The sequence below is a fragment of the Dendropsophus ebraccatus genome, chromosome 7 (genome assembly GCF_027789765.1).
Source record: "Dendropsophus ebraccatus isolate aDenEbr1 chromosome 7, aDenEbr1.pat, whole genome shotgun sequence".
NCBI lineage: Eukaryota > Metazoa > Chordata > Amphibia > Anura > Hylidae > Dendropsophus > Dendropsophus ebraccatus.
This window is the reverse complement of record NC_091460.1, coordinates 52,489,904-52,509,526: the sequence shown is the minus strand read 5'-3', so window position 1 is coordinate 52,509,526 and position 19,623 is coordinate 52,489,904. Positions and strand designations below refer to the sequence as shown.

Below are 19,623 nucleotides of genomic sequence, written 5' to 3'. Positions count from 1 at the left end.
TGCTAAGTAGGATTGCACTTTAAATGTTGCCTGTCTGTCATGCCTTTGGTAGCATTATGTCACGGCTCATTACTCCTGAACCTGATCATAAATTTTACCCTATAGCCTTTCTACGCCAAAGCTGTTTAAGACTTGGTCCTGTTCCAGGTATGCATTACAGTTGCAAGTCATGATGGGCTTTAATTAAACCGATCACCCACGGTGCAGCTAGCAGAGGGCTGAATATTTTTATATTCTTTTCAATAATCTATGGGAAAAATAACAGAGCTCTGGAAAATTTATAGGTTCCATTGAAAAAGCCATATGAATAGGACCATGAAACACCGGGGCACTGTATTAAATCAAATGGTGTTATCTATGGAATAAGTAATGTGTTTTTCTGTAAGCCTAAAAATCATGCAGGATGGTTCAGATCACAAAACTGAAAGTTAAGCCTGGTGAAAATTCTCTTAGAAAAATTTTCTATTTCCCCACTGTACTGCTAAGAAACAATATCTTTGTAATACAGCATGTAATGATCTTATAGAATCCATGAAAAAAGTGACATGCTCCATCGCACGAGGAATAACCATATAGTCTGGTCCCAAAGAAGTCTCTTTAACCCTTTATTATAGAAATGTAAATCATGGATCTGTAAACACATGTACACAAGCTGTAATTTGTCATACGGCACTTTAAGGCCATGTTCACGCACTGCATTCATTTCATTAACAACGGCCGTTCTTTTCAGTGAAAAGAACTTTTTTTGTTAATTAAATCAACGCGTTTGTATTGATTTCAATGCAACAACGGCTGTAGTCTATACACGCAGTATACACTATGGCCGTTGTTGAACTGCGGTTGCAGAAAATATACAGAAGCAGTGTCGGCCACAAGAACATATAATACAGTGGTTGTTTGCTGTTAAATACAACGACCGTAGTTTACAGCATGTGAACATAGCCTAAAGAAGTACTGTGGTTTTAATATGGGCAAACACAATAGATTTAAGTTGATTGAAACTATTTCACTCAAATCATCTGATGAGATTTAATAATGAACAATCTTCATAACCGATCAATGACTGTCATTATCTGGAAAGAAGTTGTCTGTGTTTAAAATGTTCATCTGATAGTCAAATAAATATTTTGCTGAAGATTGATCTTTCAGGAAAGCATGTTTTCAGAATGTGCTCGGAACTTTCCCAGAAGGATTGTTTGTTCTTACCCAGAGTCATTGATCATATATGACCAGTAATGGCTTACATGGATGAAAGGTAGCCTTAAAGGGTTTATGCAGCACTACAAAAACATGGCCACTTTTTCCCCTCTCTTGTCTCTAGATTGGGTGGGGTTTGGAACTCAGTTCCATTGAAGTAAATGGAGCTTAAATGCAAACCGCACCTGAACTGGAGACAAGAGAGGGGCAAAAGTGGCCATGTTTTTGTAGCGCTGAATAATTGAGCTGACTGCTATCAGTCATGATATACTGATACTCATACTTAGTAACCTTATGTGAAAGGCTGTAAGTGCCGTGTATTGATGTGGCCTTTATTAACTTATCTGTAAGTACAATGTGTCCTAAGATGTATGGTGTAAGATTTGCAAACCTGGTGATTAGCATATCTGACAGCATCACATAATTATAGTGCTTGAAAAGCACTATATTGTAATCCGTATTCTTCTTCTTCTTCTGTTTCTTCTTCTTCCAGCTATTTTTCTGCGCGTAATACAGCCCGAACCGCTTTACACACAGACTCCGTTCAAACTGCGTTTCGAAGCCCTCGGCGGTGTGTGGTGTGCTATTTTTAGTTTCGATCAGATTTGTTGTTTTTAAGATATTTACGTTTAAAGACCCCAAATTTCCCATAGAAAATAATGGCCCATTGAAATAATGGCCACACTCTAACCGCTAACAGCCAATCACAGCACATATGCAAATAGCTGAGATATAGCAGCCAATAGGAACTCTACGGTCACGTCGGGCAATGTCTCACACCATCCACAGTCACATGTCCACTATTGGCCAATAGAAGATGTAATACATGAAAGGTCCTTAACGATTTTGTCTCACTGACATGAGTAAGGTTGTCATGGTAACCCAGCAATGATCTTTACCATTATAAGTACCCAGATCGCTCTTAAAGGGACCCAGGTCGCCCTTAAAGGAACGGAAGTCGCTCTTAAAGGGACCCAAGTCGCTCTTAAATGGATGGGAGCCATGTCGCTCTTAAAGGGACCCAAGTCGTTTTTAAAAGGGACCCAAGTCGTTCTTAAAGGGACCCAAGTCGCTCCTAAAGGGACGGTACCCAATTCGCTCTTAAAGGGACGGGACCCAAGTTGCTCTTAAAGGGTCCCATGTAGCTCTTAAAGGGATCCAAGTCGCTCTTAAAGGGACGGGACCCAAGTTGCTCTTAAACGGACGGGACGCATGTTGCTCTTAAAGGGACCCAAGTCACTCCAAAAGGTATGGGACCCATGTCGCTCTTAAAGAGACCAATGTCGTTGGAGCTACTTAGGTCCCTTTAAGAGCTACATGGGTTCTTTTAAGAGCGAAATATGTCCCTTTAAGAGCAAAATGGGTCCCTTTAAGAGCGACCTGGGTCCCTTTAAGAGCAAAATGGGTCCCTTTAAGAGCGACCTGGGTCCCTTTAAGAGCGACCTGGGTCCCTTTAAGAGCGAAATTGGTCCCTTTAAGAGCGACCTGGGTCCCTTTAAGAGCGATCTGGGTCCCTTTAAGAGCGAACTGTGTCCCTCTAAGTGTTCCCTGGGTCCCTTTAAGATCGACCTGGGTCCCCTTAAGAGCGACCTGGGTCCCTTTTAAGAGCGACCTGGGTCCCTTTAAGAGCAAAATATGTCCCTTTAAGAGCAAAATTGGTCCCTTTAAGAGCGACCTGGGTCCCTTAAAAAGCGAAATGGGTCCCTTTAAGAGCAACCTGGGTCCCTTTAAGAGCGAAATGGGTCCCTTTAAGAGTGAAATTGGTCCCTTTTAGAGCGAAATATGTCCCTTTAAGAGCAAAATGGGTCCCTTTAAGAGTAAAATATGTCCCTTTAAGAGCAAAATGGGTCTGTTTAAGAGTGACCTGGGTCTTTTTAAAAGCAAAATGAGTCCCTTTAAGAGCAAAACATGTCCCTTTAAGAGCAAAATCGGTCCCTTTAAGAGCGAAATATGTTCCTTTAAGAGAAAAATGGGTCCCTTTTAAGAGCAAAATATGTCCCATTAAGAGCAAAATGGGTCCCTTTTAACAGCGAAATATGTCCCTTTAAGAGCAAAATGGGTCCCTTTAAAAGCAAAATGTGTCCCTTTAAGAGCGAAATATGTCCCTTTAAGAGCGAAATGGGTCCCTTTAAAAGTGACCTGGGTCCCTTTAAGAGCGAAATGGGTCCCTTAAAGAGCGACCTGGGTGCCTTTAAGAGCGAAATGGGTCCCTTTAAGCGTGAAATCGGTCCCTTTAAGAGTGATATTGGTCCCTTTAAGAGCGACCTAGTTCCCTTTTAGCGGGAAATTGGTCCCTTTAAGAGCAAAATGGGTCCTTTTAAGAGCGACCTGGGTCCCTTTAAGAGCAACCTGGGTCCCTTTAAGAGCCAAATTGGTCCCTTTAAGAGTGAAATTGGTCTCTTTAATAGCGACCTGGGTCCCTTTAAGAGCAAAATGGGTCCCTTTAGGAGCAACCTGGCTCCCTTTAAGAGCGACCTGGGTCCCTTTAAGAGCGATCTGGGTCCCTGTAAGAGTGAAATGGGTCCCTTTAGGAGCGAAATGGGTTCCTTTATGTGCGACCTGGGTCCCTTTAAAAGCGACCTGGGTCCCTTTAAGAGCGACCTGGGTCCCTTTAAGAGCGACCTGGGTCCCTTTAAAAGTGACCTGGGTCCCTTTAAGAGCGACCTGGGTCCCTTTAAGAGCGAATTAGGTCCCTTTAAGAGCGAAATGGGTCCTTTTAAAAGCGACCTGGGTCCCTTTAAGAGCGAAATGGGTCCCTTTAAGAGCGAAATATCCCTGGGTCCCTTTAAGAGCGAACTGGGTCCCTTTAAGAGCGAAGAGACCCACGTTGCTCTTAAAGCGACCCAGGTCGCTACTAAAGGGACCCATGTCACTCTTAAAGGGACGGGAGCCAAGTTGCTCTTAAAGGGATGGGACCCAAGTCGCTCTTAAAGGGACGGCACCCAGGATTAAAGTTAGAAGGAAGTCACTGGTAAAGGGGCGCTCTTTTCAAGCACTATGTATTTCCCTGGAAATGCAAATCTAGTATTATATTGTAATCTGTATTCTTCTTTTTCCAGCCATTTTTCTGCGATTAATACAGCCCGAACCGCTTTGCACACAGACACCATTCAAACTGCGTTTCGAAGCCCTCGGCACTGTGAGGTGTGCTATCTAATTTTCATTTGGATCGGATTTGTCATTTTTAAGAAATTTACGTTTAAAGACACCTAATTTCCCATAGAAAATAATGGCCCATTGGAAATAATGGCCACACTCTAAACGCTGACAGCCAATCGCAGCACATATGCAAATAGCTGAAATATAGCAGCCAATAGGAACTCTAAGCTCCTGTCAGTCAATGCATTCACACAGTCACATGTCCACTATTGGCCAATAGAAGATGTAATATATGGAAGGTCCTTAACGATTTTGTCTCACTGACATGAGTAAGATTATCATGGTAACCGAGCAATGATCTTTCTATACCATTATAAGTAGCAGAGTTCAGCAAGTAAAATAGCAGAGCTGAGGGGACGGTACCCAAGCTAATCTTAAAGGGACGGTACCCAAGCTGCTCTTAAAGGGACGGTACTCAAGTCGATCTTAAAGGGATGGTACCAAAGCCGCTCTTAAAGGGACGGTACCCAAGTTGCTCTTAAAGGGGCATTAAATAAGTCGCTCCTAAAAGGGGCAGTACCCAAGTCGCTCATAAAGAGACGGTACCCAAGTCGCTCTTAAAAGGGACAGTACCCAAGCTGCTCTTAAAGGGACAGTATCCAAGTCGCTCTTAAAAGGGACGGTACCCAAGTCGCTCTTAAAGGGGCATTACATAAGTCGCTTTTAAAGGGACGTTACCAAAGTCCCTCTTAAAGGGACGGTACCCAAGTCCCTCTTAAAGGGACGTTACCCAAGCCGCACTTAAAGGGACATTACCCAAGCTGCTCTTAAAGGGAAGGAATTATATAACAGATTTATCAATAGAGGGTACCCCACCAAAGTATTAGACAAAGCCTTAAAAAAAGCGCAAAAAGTAAAAAATCAGAAAACAGTCCTAACACCTAAAAAGGATAGTAAAAACAAAAAAACAGAACGTTTCACTTTTGTTTTTCAGTTTGGTATCATGTCAGAAAAAAATCAAAAAAACTATTAAAAAATATTGGTATTTAATCGAGAGTGACCCGTCACTAGAAGATATAGGGAAGTTCAAACCTATAATTACGTTTAAAAGAAGTAAAAATTTAAAAGATATCTTGGTGAATAGCAGATATAAAAAACAAAAAACTAACTGGCTAGATAAAATGACCCCGATAGGGAATCACAAATGTGGCAATTGTAATTGGTGTCCCCAATTTTTGCCCAATAAATACCTGAATATAGGGGGGATAGAAGTCAAAATAAAGGACTTCATCTGCTGCCGTACAAATTTTGTAGTGTACGTAATCTGGTGTGAATGTGGGAGGTTTTATATAGGTAACACTATACGCCCAGTTCACATCAGGTTTCGTGAACACACGCTCCCTCAGAACGGGTGAGGGTTCACATAGATTAATAGACCATGTAAGGGATAACCATGGAAATAACCAAAACGTATTGTCTTTTTGTGGCATTGAACGAGCAAAGCCGGGGCCGAACAGATGTAAACGTCTTATGCAGTTGGAAGCACATTGGATTTTGAAAACCAATGCCCAGGGAAACCTAGGGTTAAATGATAGAGTAGATTTAAGTGTATTCTTGTAAATATTAATAAAGCACAATAGCTACGATGTTACATTGTTTTTAAATCACATTATGCACGATTTTTGTATATTGTAAGCTGATCCCGCTCACGTGACTAAGATAGGAGGAGTTTCCATGTATATCTGAAGTGACGTGAACGAGAGAGGCAGATCTGTAGAAGCTTAGTAAAGCGAAACAGCTGTCACCTGTTACCATCATGAAGTGTTGGCGTCTTACCTGCTAAAGAAAATTTGTTTGCCATTTATGGACGAATAAACAAGCACTGAATTTTTGCACGATTACAGTGGTGAGTGCCGCTTCATTCCTATCTTTCTATGAATGAACTATGACTGTCTTTTAAAGCTACCATATAGCTGAGCACCCCACTCGTGAAAAGGTACTTGGTCTGAATATAAAGTCCAGCTAAGCACATAGTGCTCCCCATAAGGGTTTTTAAATAAGCATGCTGTGCCGGTCTTTTTCTAATTAATACTTTATGCTCTTAAAGGGACGGTACCCAAGTCACTCTTAAAGGGGCGGTACCCAAGCTGCTCTTAAAGGGAGAGTACTTAAGCTGGTTTTAAAGGGACAGTATATAGGTCACTCAAAGCGTCACCAATGTCCCTCCTTAAGGAACTGTACCAAAGTTGCTCTTAAAGGGACTATACCAAAGTTGCTCTTAAAGGGAGCGTATCAAGGGTTAAAGTTTCTCTTAAAGGGAAGTCACTTGTTAAGGGGCGCTCTTTTCAAGCACTATGTATTTCCCTGGAAATGCAAATCTAGTATTCTATTGAACTGATTTGATGAGAAATTGAACTACATAAAGGGGTACCTAGTGGGGAAAGAAGAAAATAAAAACTTTTTTACATCGATTTGTACATTTAAAAAGATTCAAGCCTTCCAGTACTTATTATCTGCTGTATGTCCCAGAAAAAGTTGTGACTATGTGCTTTCTGCTGCTACCTTTGTCTCCCAGAAAGAACCAGAGCAGAGAAGGCAGCAGAGAGAAGTATGTTGGTGAGGAAATAATTATACAACTTCCTCCAACTCATACAGGCTGAAAGACTTGAGTAGTGTTTGTTTGTTTGTTTGTTTGTTTGTTTGTTTGTTTTGGATATTCATTATATTGGAGTGATTGCAGAATTTTCCTCAATTTGTCTAATGACAATTGATACATTTTTGCACAAAATCATGATCCCTATGGAACTGAATGTGTGTGTGTGTGTGTGTGTGTGTTTGTGTGTATAGAACATGGTTTCATTCAATTGTTGATACTCCTCACTTTGTTAGCATGAATACTGAGATAGGTGTGGATATTTCAGTAGGATCGCCATTAAATCAGTGGTATCAAGCCAGGGAGCACCAGGACTATACCCTAAACTTTATTTTGACTAGGAGGCCCCCCTGTGCCCTGCTTTTGTTATCCCCAGGATACAGCTATATCTTATGGTGGTGCAGCAAGTTGCTATTATTTCCTTGCTTCCTTTGTTCGTATAGATTTATTACCTGCTGCACCTCTGGGAGCTCAGAAGCCATGGTGGCAGGATTACAAGTCATCAATATAAGAATGAGCAGCAGCCTTAGTCTGTGCTGATGCAGTACAATCTGCTATAGATGTTGGGGTCCTGAGCTTCCAGAAGTGCAGCAGATAATAAATCTATGTATGCATGGTGAGACTGCCTGTATTTAACAACTACGATCCTACCACAGCCCCTAAGAGCCCAACCCTCCTGAGAGCTATGTGCTAATAAATCAGCAGCGTGGAGCCTGTCGGCAATCTCCAGCCTTCCTCCTGAGTGTGTGGCAAGAGGGCTCTGTGTATAGGTATCATTATGTATGGAGTGAGTATGTATGTATGTATGTATGTATATGTGTACCTCCCTACTGGTGAGTACCCCAATTAGCAATCATTTGTGACCCGAGAGGGAAAGAAAAGAACAACAGGTGGCACTATAATAAGTATGTAAAAGCAATATCTACAAAAATACATCAAATAAAAATATATTTTTTTTGATTGGTCTAACACAGTAAATTAATATTTACTTGTAGGGCAATCCTTTGACATTAGACAATTTTGATGTCCTCATATCACTTTAAACATGTGAGTGCAAAGTATGCTCACGATATATAACATTAGAAATAATCATATAAGGTGGTAGGTGGATAAATAAAGACACTATCCAGGTTTAAAACTGACAAGATGTCTACATGTATAGCTGTCTGGAGACATCTAAGATGGGAATAATGGATATAACAAGCTGTATTTATTTTATCCAGTGTCCCAATGTGTGCCTTATAGGCCAAAATGGGGCCCCACAACCTTCATGTATGTGCGTTATTAACTATTATCATATCCTAAGAGGTATGGCTTAGGGTCATTTTACACACACAGATATCTAACCAATTTATCTGACAGATTTTTGAAGCCAAAGCCAGGAATGGATGTGGAAAAAAAGGGAAATCTTAGGCTTTCCTTTATGTCCTGTTCTCTGCTTGTAGTCTGTTCCTGGCTTTGGCTTAAAAAATCTGTCAGATAAATTGGTTAGATATCTATGTGTGTAAAAGTGCCCTTAAGACATTTTTTACACAGTTCCCAGCCATCAGCCTCGCATCGCTATTACATGTAGCGATGCATGTCCAATGATTTTACGTCTGGAACTAAAGAAACAATCAGCGGATGATTGTTTCATCAGCTAATCGTTGTCTCTATTACACAAAGCGATAATTGGTCGAATCCGCCTGAGTCGAATATTCAGTCAAATATTGCTCCGAGTACTAGAGCCCTTATTGATGGCCTACCCTTTTACAAACCTGGATAACCCGTTTAAGGAGCCTTACCTATAGTACCAAACAGCACCGCAGGAAGTACAAATGTCAAAGTTGTCCCATAGAAATGTTTGATTTCATCACCATTCAGTTTATCAATTCAGCCAATCCCTTTTGTAACCAGTATGGTGAAATCCTACTAGACTGAATGTATAGCACACACATTAGTAGCTTTATAAACACCTTGTATGCATCTTTACGTTCTTAATTGATTCATTGTAAATCTCAAACCTGTTGAATGTACAATATGCTACTATTACTACTCTTAGAATATGCTCATACATATACATACATTATGTCAAAAGGTTCTGTATCTACTGGATACACATACAATAACAGACATATGTATATTATATCGTAAGAAAACTTTAGTAAGTAAAAAAAAGTCTATATACAGCTATTTCAGACTTCACTTCACTGTCTAACCTTCCAGTCTTTTCTCCCCTTTATAAGATATGCTATTATCCATCTTTTGTATTGGTCTCAAGGATCTCTTCTGTCTCTTGCAGGACCCTATGCCTTTGGAATGTCCTTTCTTTCTGTATCTGTCAAGTACCTTCTCTCTTCAACTTCAAGGCTTTTTTATGACTTGCCAATGTAACTCAGCATTGCACTAATTCCAATGTACTCATTTACCATGACAACCTTTAGCTATATGTATGCATTCATCCTACAGCACAGGCACTTAGAGAACGCTTCATCTCCGAGATTTAGTTCAGCAATATTGCGTTTCATCAGAGATGTAGGCAATATTGCATACAGTATATACGATATATTTTCTTTTCATTATTACTTTTGAAAAGAACTAACACTGTAGACAGAGACTAGCAGATACGTGCATTTCATGTTGCCATGTAATAAAACAGGAATATTAGGTCGACTGATTTGTATTAATGTATGGATATATTATTATTATTGAGTATTACTATGTACCAGACTGAAAAACAAAAAGGAGCTTAAAGAGGACCTGTCACTGCCCATAGCTTGTCTGGTATGAAATAACAATTCTGGATCACCTATTTCTCTGTGCTGTTCCACTGTTATTCTTACTAGAAAGGTATGACTCAATAACTAGGTAGGTGTAACAAATTGGGGCATGTCCCTTCACTGTCTGACACTATTCAATCTGAGCTGACAGTGTAGGAACACACCACTAACTGGTTCCACCCAATTGACTATTGAGTCATACATTGCTCTTAAGGGCACTATCACACACCTAAGAAGGCCCAACCAACATTGTAAACGAGCGCCAATCTGCTTGATTGGCACTTTTACATGGTCCGATAATCGTTTAGTATAGGCTGCACGGACATAGTTAGCGATATCCATACAGTCCTTTCACAAACAGTTAATACATAACCTTTCCATGTTCACGATTTTCTCCTGCACTCTGCATGCTTCCTGGTCCCACAGCTGCAGCTTCAGGGTGGCCTGTTTGAGCTGACAGGCCACTCAGCCAATCACTGGTTGGGACTGTCTTGACCAGTAGTTGGCTGAGCGGCCTATCAGATCAGAGAGGTCGCTCTGAAGCTGCAGCCGTGGTGCCAGGATGCATACAGAGTGCAGGAGAACACCAGGAACGTGGACAGGTATGTATCAACTGCCTGTTTTATTGTCAGCCGTCGGCTGATTGTTGTCTCTATAACACAGAGTTATAATTGGTCGAATCTGGCATATTCGGACGATTATTGCTCCATGTAATAGGGCCCTAAGGCTGACAGAAATGACATATCATAGAGATATAAGAAAGATGTTCTAGTCTGGAGTCTGGAGTGGTGACAGGTTCTCTTTAAAATGTAGTGATATAAAGTGGATCAAATTAGGAATCACTGACATAATACTTTGAGTAAAACAATTCTCCATAGTAACAGACTACTAAGATATAGTCAGCTTTTGCACCCCTGTATTTACTAAATTAGAATTCAGTGGGGACCAGATAAAAATTAGTATGATAGAAACAGACTACACATTGTTTTTTATAGTCAGTAACCAGGCAGCCCTATAGGTTTACATGAAGCTGTAGACAAAAAAAGGGGGGTTTTGTGATTTTTAAATGGATATACCAGTGTCACAGTCTTTTTTTAAACCACAGTTCAGTTCCCACGTACAGTGGCAGTCTATTACCAAGCGCCAGCCGGGGGTGAAGCACTGGAGGTGGGCCCTCCCGCCCCCAGTGTGACAATCGGCCTTCCCCACTGTGACACGGCTCCATTGATTCTAATGGAGCCACGTCACAGACAGGAGGGGGTTATGTTACACTAGGGGTGGGTGGGCCCACCTCCAGTGCATCACCCTCGGCTGGTGCTTGGTAATAGACTGCCACCGTACGCAGGAACTGAGCACCGATCTATCCATGTAAAAAAAATCATAAAAGTGATGTACTGTTGGTACATTAGCTTTTATACACTAGAACAATAAAATTGGTTCAAATGTGAATATAGCCTTTAAAAATAGAATATGAAGTACCAAACAAATGGGTGGACCTATAAGATTTGCCAGCCTGACTGTATGCTATACATCTTCAAGTAATAAATAGACATAAGTAAGTCCGAGCACAAACCCGAGCGTGCGGCATTTGACTCTCGGTGGCTGAAGAAGTTAAATACAGATATATATGGCTGGGTTCACACTACGTATATTTCAGGCAGTATTTGGTCCTCTTGTCAGGTCCACATAGCAACCAAAAGCAGGAGTGGATTGAAAACACAGAAAGGATCTGTTCACATCTGTTCACACAATGTTGAAACTGAGTGGATGGCCGCCATATAATGGTAAATAACTGCCATTATTTCAATATAACAGCCATTATTTTAAAATAACAGCAAATATTTGCCATTAAATGACGGCCATCCACTCAATTACAACATTATGTGAACAGAGCCTTTCTGTGTTTTCAATCCACTCCTGGTTTTGGTTGCTATACAGCCTCAAATATACAGCCTCAAATATACATAGTGTGAACCCAGCCATATGCTGCATCCACGTTTTCCAGGACTCCCTAGGGCTACATCCAACTTCTGCAGCCACTGGTAATGAAATATCTCACACTCGGGATCGGACAAACCTAAGCGTGCTGGTAGTTCACTAATCTCTAGTAATAAACTATAATTAAACACTAATACGTGGAAGTGACAAAATGTAGATACAGTAATGAGAATCACTGAAACAACTACTACCAGTGTGACAACTAATTTGCATGTTTACTTTGCATGTGTTGCTAATTTCACCATAAACCAACCATGGTAAAAGTTCTATCTCTATGTTTTACTTGTTCTCCTAGAGTACATGTGTATGTGTATGCCCCTACCATTTTCCATATGCTCTGCCTCACCAACACTGCCATCCGGCGTTGTTCGTTCATAGTTGTCTTCTGGGAGTGGTAGGGCACCCAGTCTTGGTCCAGAGGAGCTCTTACTACTCGGCGTCTCAGATTCTTCTAGCCCACTGTCATAGCAACTCTGCAATGACCCCTGATGAGGGTCCTGAGGTTGACTCACAACAGAAAACGTCACTCTACGAAATGGCTGTAAGAGAAAAGATTCTGGATGTCACTAGACAATTCTACATACAGGCAGTGCTGTCAACTGTACAGAGGTAAAGAACAGGAGTGGGAACATCCACTTGACTCACAAACACAACTATTTTTTATGTTAAACATAATAACACATGTAGCAGAGATAAATTTGCTGTATGGTTTCCAGTCATTTACACTAAATGTTTATTTATTATTATTATTATTATTATTATTATTATTATTATTATTATTTTGTGATTTATTAGTATTAGTTGTAAAACATTGCACTGGTAAAAAGCAGCATTTGATCAGACCAAAATACCCAAAAATATAGGATCAGAAACAATGTACAATATTCAATGCAGTGATGAACATTGCAATAGACTGGCACTGAATGAGACAACAAAACCCTCACCTAAAAAGCTTACAATATACATTTCTCTTAAACATGTATTTATAGGGCTATCCAAAGTTAGGAAATGCACATTAATTTCTTACCAAAAAGCGCCATTCTTATCCTCAGGTTGTGTGTGGCATTACAATTCAGCTCCATTCACTTCAGTGGAACTGAGCTTCAAAGCCACACCCAGACTGAGCACATGAGTGGTGCTGTTTCTATAAGAAAGAGGTCATGTTAACCTAAGCTTGGATAACCACTTTAAGTGACAGTTGATATTTTGTGTACTATATGTAGTGTACATATGTAGTGTACATCCAAGAGTTTTAATATGTTGTCTATAGTGATTACTTTTCCAACGCTTTCTCTTTCTATAGATTTCACTATGCAATCATAAAATACACCCAGTAAGCACATTCTGCAATAGGTTACGAATGCTGAAACGAAACAATTGGTCACCCTATAGGAACAGTCATTTATCTTCTTGTATTCAGCTAATATCTTACGAATCAAAATCTAGGCCTATATGGATTCCCCATAAAGTAAGTATGACTATGAAATTAAAATACTTAATCTAAAGGGAACAAAAAGAAACAACAATAAATGTATAAGAACGAATGTATTTTGTTTCACAGACAATTTGAAGACATTCCTAAAATTGCATTCAAATGTGGTTTCTAGGGCTGGTCGTCTTAAAGAAGATGTTCAGTGTGCATAATATCTGGTAGAAGGTAAAATCTGTCAGGGGAAGTTGGGCTTTGGTTATGGAGAAGTTTCACTGTACTTTGTTCCAAGACTAGAATACAATTATTAAAGCTGATATGCAAATCAACTTGATGTTGTCCTTCTAAACTAAAGGCAACCCATTATACAATACACACTTCATCAACTTCTAAGAAAAGCACAACCCAGCTTCTTAGAGATGAGCAACATGTTGTTTTTTAAGGCAAGGCCATCTCTGGCAGAGGTTGGCTGTTCATCTTGTACATTCAGATCAAGAAGGACGTATAGATGAGACATATAGATGAGACTTCCGCAAATCAATGGTATACAACACAGTAATTGTTTAGGGGTATAGGCGTTGCAAAGTACTGTATAAACAATTAAACAAGGAACATAGAAATAGAAGCAGTTCTATATTTTACATGTAGGATGTTGGGTGATGGTTAGTGATTAGAGATGAGCGAACCTCGAGCATGCTCGAGTCCATCCGAACCCGATCGTTTGGCATTTGATTAGCGGTGGCTGCTGAACTTGGATAAAGCCCTAAGGCTATGTGGAAATCATGGATATAGTCATTGGCTGTATCCATGTTTTCCAGACAACCTTAGAGCTTTATCCAACTTCAGCAGCCACCGCTAATCAAATACCGAACAGTCGGGTTCAGATGGACTCAAGCATGCTCGAGGTTTGCACATCTCTATTAGTGATGAGTGAACTTACTGAATGTTCAGGCTTGTCCGAACCTGAACACTCAGCATTTAACTTTCACTGACTTGAGAAGATTTGGAAGACTCTTAAGATTTGGAAAACTGGACAGGTAGTATTTTTTATGTAATGCATTTAGTACGGTTAGCCCTAGCTGAACCTAGCCCTCTGTCCCTGCCTTCTTGATGTACTGCCAAAGCCGGCAAACCCCAACCAGGGAATGGTCCCAATACCGCTAAGTGCTGGGGCTGTTAGAGGGAGAATAGTCCACAGTCCAAGAGAACCAAAAGAGTAAACCTCAAACCAAGTCAGAACCAAAGGGGAAACCATAAAAAACAAGCCTAGGAGACAAATGCCATAGTCAGAAGAAATAAACAAGGAGTCAAGATGCACAATATACCAAGAAATAACTCTAGTAGTAGTAGAGGGCAAGCAACAACTATCACAGGCCTCTACTGTATGCAGGTGCCTGTTTAAATATCCTCCATACTTGCTGCAGGTGTGCCGAGCCACACAATTGGCCCAGCATTCCTGGAATGCAAATAGGCTAATCAGCCTCCGCTGCCTCTTCCCAGAAGCCACAAGGAGGAACATGCTCATGGAGGTTCCTTACTTGAGACAACACTTAAAGGGGTTATCCAGTGCTACAAAAACATGGCCACTTTCCTTCAGAGACAACACGACTCTTGTCTCCAGTTCAGATGTGATTTGCAATTAAGCTTCATTCACTTCAATGGAACTGAGCAGCAAAACCCCACCCAAATTGGAGACAAGAGGGGGGCTGTCTCTCGAAGAAAGTGGCCATGTTTTTGTAGCGCTGGATAACCCCTTTAAGACGGAATAGAACTAAATCCATAAACCCTCAACAAAAAGGGGGAGGGACCATAAAGTTGAAACATCACATGTAAAAAAGAAGACCTTGTAGAAAAGATTTCAGGATCAGTTCCAGTTGGAAAAGAATGACATATTCTATATTGGAAAGAAAGAAGTTCTCTGCTTCAAAGTTAAAAAGAAAGATGTAAGAAAATGAAATTCTCTCTCCCTGCCTATCATTATTTTATTTGTTTCCTTGTTACATATGATTGAAATTCCCTGGAATGGAGATGAAGACGAATAAATAAATAAATATATAAAATGCCAGTGTGTTTTGAAGTTGTTTTAAATCTTTTAGCACTTACAACCGCCACAGGGCACCACCATGCTAAAGAGCCCAGTGTAAATCAGTGTAACAAGCAATAGTTTAACCAAAGAAGTTGACAAAACCAATACAGAGTAAAGCAAGATGATTACACAGATGTACAAGCCATGTCTATCCTCTCATTTACATTTACATACAAGGAAAAAAACTGGGAAATTATTAGTCATTTATATAAATATGAGTGTCATGGGTAATGATCGGTGTTGGTTTGGATACTACTCACTATCTATGTAGAACATGTGCTCATTATAAGCATTGTTAGTATTGCACACACAAGACATGTCATTGATTTGGCCTAATAGCTTAGGCCCAATTCGCATCTCTTTCTGTGCATATTGTGTTTTAGGAAAGCTTTGGGGGAGATTTATTAAGACCTTGCCTTATTTGTGCTGGAGAAAAAGTACTGGATTGAACAGGTTGGCGCTGTGTTGGAGGATAGTTTACACACTATAGCACTATATATATAGCAAGTGAGAGCAGAAGGGGTTACATGCAAGAAAGCAGCAACATAGCTTAAAAAAAAGTTACACTAAGCAGTGAAATACTACAGTAAAAGGAACACAAGAATTATCACAAAAGACACCTGTCTAAAACTATATGGGTGGTCATAGAGGAAAAGGAAGTGTTGATTTGCCTATCAGGCTCAGTATGGGCCACCTGGAGAAGGCAAATAGGCTAACATATAGCAATAAATTATCCCAGGATCTCTCTATCCTGCACATAGCACTAACTTAGCCCCACCTCCATTTCCTGTATTCCATTTTCATCTCTCTCTGCTTCTACAGACAAAATTCCCCTAACAACAGACTGTTGACAGCAGCTTCTAGGGAAGTGAGACACCTAGTGGTCAAGACTTCAGAATTTCTTTTTTTTTCTGGTAAGAGGCAAGTTGTTTGAAATAACATATACATGAACTTGAATACTGCATAATCAATATACAGTATACTGAAAAGATAGGTCTAGACAAAGCTTGTAAAGATTCCAAAGTTTGAGGGTGCTCTTACATGTAGTCCCAAGAATCAAATGACAAAACGTATGCTGTGCAGCGAAGGACAAAATTATTACGTGTAACATAACTATGTAACAGGATCTCTCGTCATTGGACCATATCATAAATGTAAACAATGCATCACAGTATAAAATAAAACCTGTCCTGCGAGTTACTATAATTTATGTAATAAATGCTGTAATTGTTGATAATATAATCAATGTATTGTGAAGTCATCATTCATCAGTGAGGAGATTGAGCCATCAATGAGATTACTGGTTTCAGCAGATATGAAGAATGACATTACCATAAAAAACATACTGGGAGAGATTTATTAATACTGGTGCAATGTATGTCAATATTTCTTCTCCATGCATCACTACCACATACTGTATATCACACATGCAACGTTGGTGTCAGGATGTGGGACCAGGACGACAAAAGACAGGTGCAGCCCTAACACTGGCAGCCACACCGCTGTCCCTACCTAACTTGCCTCAACAGCCCTAAACGGCAGCGTCGACGATCTTTATCCTATATAGTGTGAACACGTAACAAGGACAAGACAATCACAACACAATAAGCCAAGGTCAGAGGTCCGAGTCAGAAACAAGATAGCAGCGCAGTACCAAATGAAATCCAAGAAAGCCAGAAATCAGAATACCAAGGATACAATGCAGGAAACGCTAGGTCAAGACACACTGGTAAACTAGGCTCTATCACAGGCAAGGAATGGAGACAAGTGGGGAATACTTATGGGACCAGTACAGATCATGTGAGGCAGCTGACTGGCGGTAGCAGCCATCAGTCAGCTGATTAAAACTATAAACACCTAATGCCGAACAGCCACAGTTGGTGAGGCCACGGCCACACCTACATCAAAAGGAAGTGCCTCTGCACCCCTAGCACATGGCCGACGTCTGTCAGCAGGGAGCTGGCCGCATGCGGTCTGCTCTCTCACTGTTGGTGAATCAAAGGCAAAAAGACAGCCAGTTGAGACCTGTTGTTGCCCTATGTCACTTAAATGAATTATTTGGGATTAATAAAAGAACATCAGAATTATTGCAAAAACAGCACCACCCCTGACTTCAGGTTATATGTAGTATTACAAATAAGCTCCATTAACTTCAATAGAACTGAGCAGAAAACCCCACCCAAACTGGAGACAAGAGTATTTGCAGCTTTTCACACTTCTTTAGACAAAGTTGCAGGTGATAAAAAGAAATGTGCAAAGGTCTTTATAGTATACTATGGTGAAACACAAGTGAATATGCTCATATATTTGCTCTATTAAAGGAGAAGTCTGGCGAAAAACTTTTTTCCCTATCCCCTCCCCACATAAGAAGTTATATAACTTCTCAATGTACACTCATTACTGATTATATCCCCTTACCCGATTTTTCCTGCTGCCTCCAGCCACCGGAAGTTGCATTCTTCCTCTCTTCTTGCCTACGTCACGACGAGTCCCTGGTCCCCTGCTGGGTCGTGACGTTCCTGAGGCGTTCCTCTGAGCAGTCAGCACGCCTCTGAGCCTTGGCACGCCTCCCAGCTCATACACATGCAGGCCAGCCAATCAGCACGCCCCCCAGCCTCATGCTTATGCTGGCCAGCCAATCAGCACTTCCTCCTTCCTGGACCTTTCATTTCTGGTCACATGGTTTTCAGGGCAGAGAAAACAGCTCTGAAAACCATGTGACCGCTCTGTACCTAGCCAGGAGCAGCGTTTTTATTATGGTGGGCTAGAGTGAGCTGAGGTCGGCAATGCTCTTCCCATCCCCCCCCTACAGGAACCTACAGCAGTGTTCACTAACAGCAGCAGCAGGGAGATAAGTGCTGGGGTCTGTTCTCAGTATCATTGTCAGATATATACACTGAGTAGAACCCCAGGATCAGTGTACACTGACAGCAGCAGCAGGACATTAGGGAGATAAGTGCTGGGGTCTGTTCTCAGTATCATTGTCAGCTATATACACTGAGTAGAACAACCTGCAGCAGTGTAGACTGACAGCAGCAGCAGGACACCTCCCAGCTTCAGTACTGATAATCAATACTGAAGCTGGGAGGTGTCCTGCTGCTGTCAGTCCACACTGCTGCAGGTTGTTCTACTCAGTGTATATAGCTGACAATGATACTGAGAACAGACCCCAGCACTTATCTCCCTAATGTCCTGCTGCTGCTGTCAGTGTACACTGATCCTGGGGTTCTATTCAGTGTATATAGCTGAGGAGAACACTGACAACAGACCCCAGTACTGATCTCCCTGGTGCCCTGCTGCTGCTCTCAGTGTACACTGATCCTGGGGTTCTATTCAGTGTATATAGCTGAGGAGAACACTGATAACAGATTCCAGTACTGATCTCCCTAATGCTGCTGTCAGTGTACACTGCTGCAGGTTGTTCTATTCAGTGTATATAGCTGAGGAGAACACTGACAACAGACCCCAGCACTGATCTCCCTGCTGCTGCTGCTGCAGTGTGCCAGCCTTACACCTCAATGCAAATCTCTGTTTTTGAATGTACTGAGTATTGCCAAACTCAAAGAGGAGCTGTTGCTAGTACAAGTAGAAGTATATATGTATATACACCAGTGCTAGCAACAGCTCATCTTTGAGTTTGGCAATACTCAGTACATTCAAAAACAGAGATTTGCATTGAGGTGTAAGAACAGGGGTGGGAGGTGAGGAGGATAAAGGTATGACAGGCTTATGTAGGCACTGAAACACCTCTGTCTGTTCACTGATCATAAAGTAAGGAAGGGGGGAGGGGGTGCAGGGGGAGATAGCCTAGCAGCCCAGCAGACACTGGACAGAGGATGCAGGGGGCAGGGATATAGGCTAAGAGGAGGAATATGAATATTCAGAAGGTGGGTGGGATAAAGAGGAGAGGGGAGTGTACTGTAGGCGTGACAGAGGAACAGCAACAAGGAAGATGAGGTGGGAGCTTAGACAGGAAGTTAGGAGAGACCAGGTGATAATCAGAACAGGTGATGTGGGGGTCAGAGAGTGGCGATTATGGGCTCAAACTGTTACTATACAAAAGGTAGACATGATCCCTTGTTTATTTGGTAATTGGTTTTTTTTTAACAGACCCCGGAATTCTCCTTTAAGCTAATATAAAAGAAACTATTGCTATGTGTCCAAAAGTCCATTGTCTAACGTAAAAGGAGAACAAGCATAAGTATGGCATGACTAAGATTAATTGAAGTGGGAAGCAGATGATTATCTCCATAGTATGGCTACTGGCTGGTGCAGAGCATAGGATGGCAAAGATTCTGTGCTCCCAATTTGTAAGGTTCTAGTTATCATAGTCTTTAGAGCTCATTTTGTGCATTTGGCACCATGTTATTAAATAAGGCTTTATGCTTTAAAATTAGAATTC

General features: G+C 41.1%; 1 protein-coding gene across 1 annotated transcript in view; it reads right to left on the bottom strand.

Annotated features, from left to right (window-relative positions):
- PCDH7 (protocadherin 7) overlaps positions 1-19,623 on the bottom strand; it is a 684,999-nt gene that overhangs the window by 309,552 nt on the left and 355,824 nt on the right. Inside the window, exon 2 of the mRNA XM_069977498.1 lies at positions 12,029-12,245. Coding sequence (XP_069833599.1) covers positions 12,029-12,245 — 217 coding nt within the window. The remainder of the gene's footprint in view (positions 1-12,028; positions 12,246-19,623) is intronic.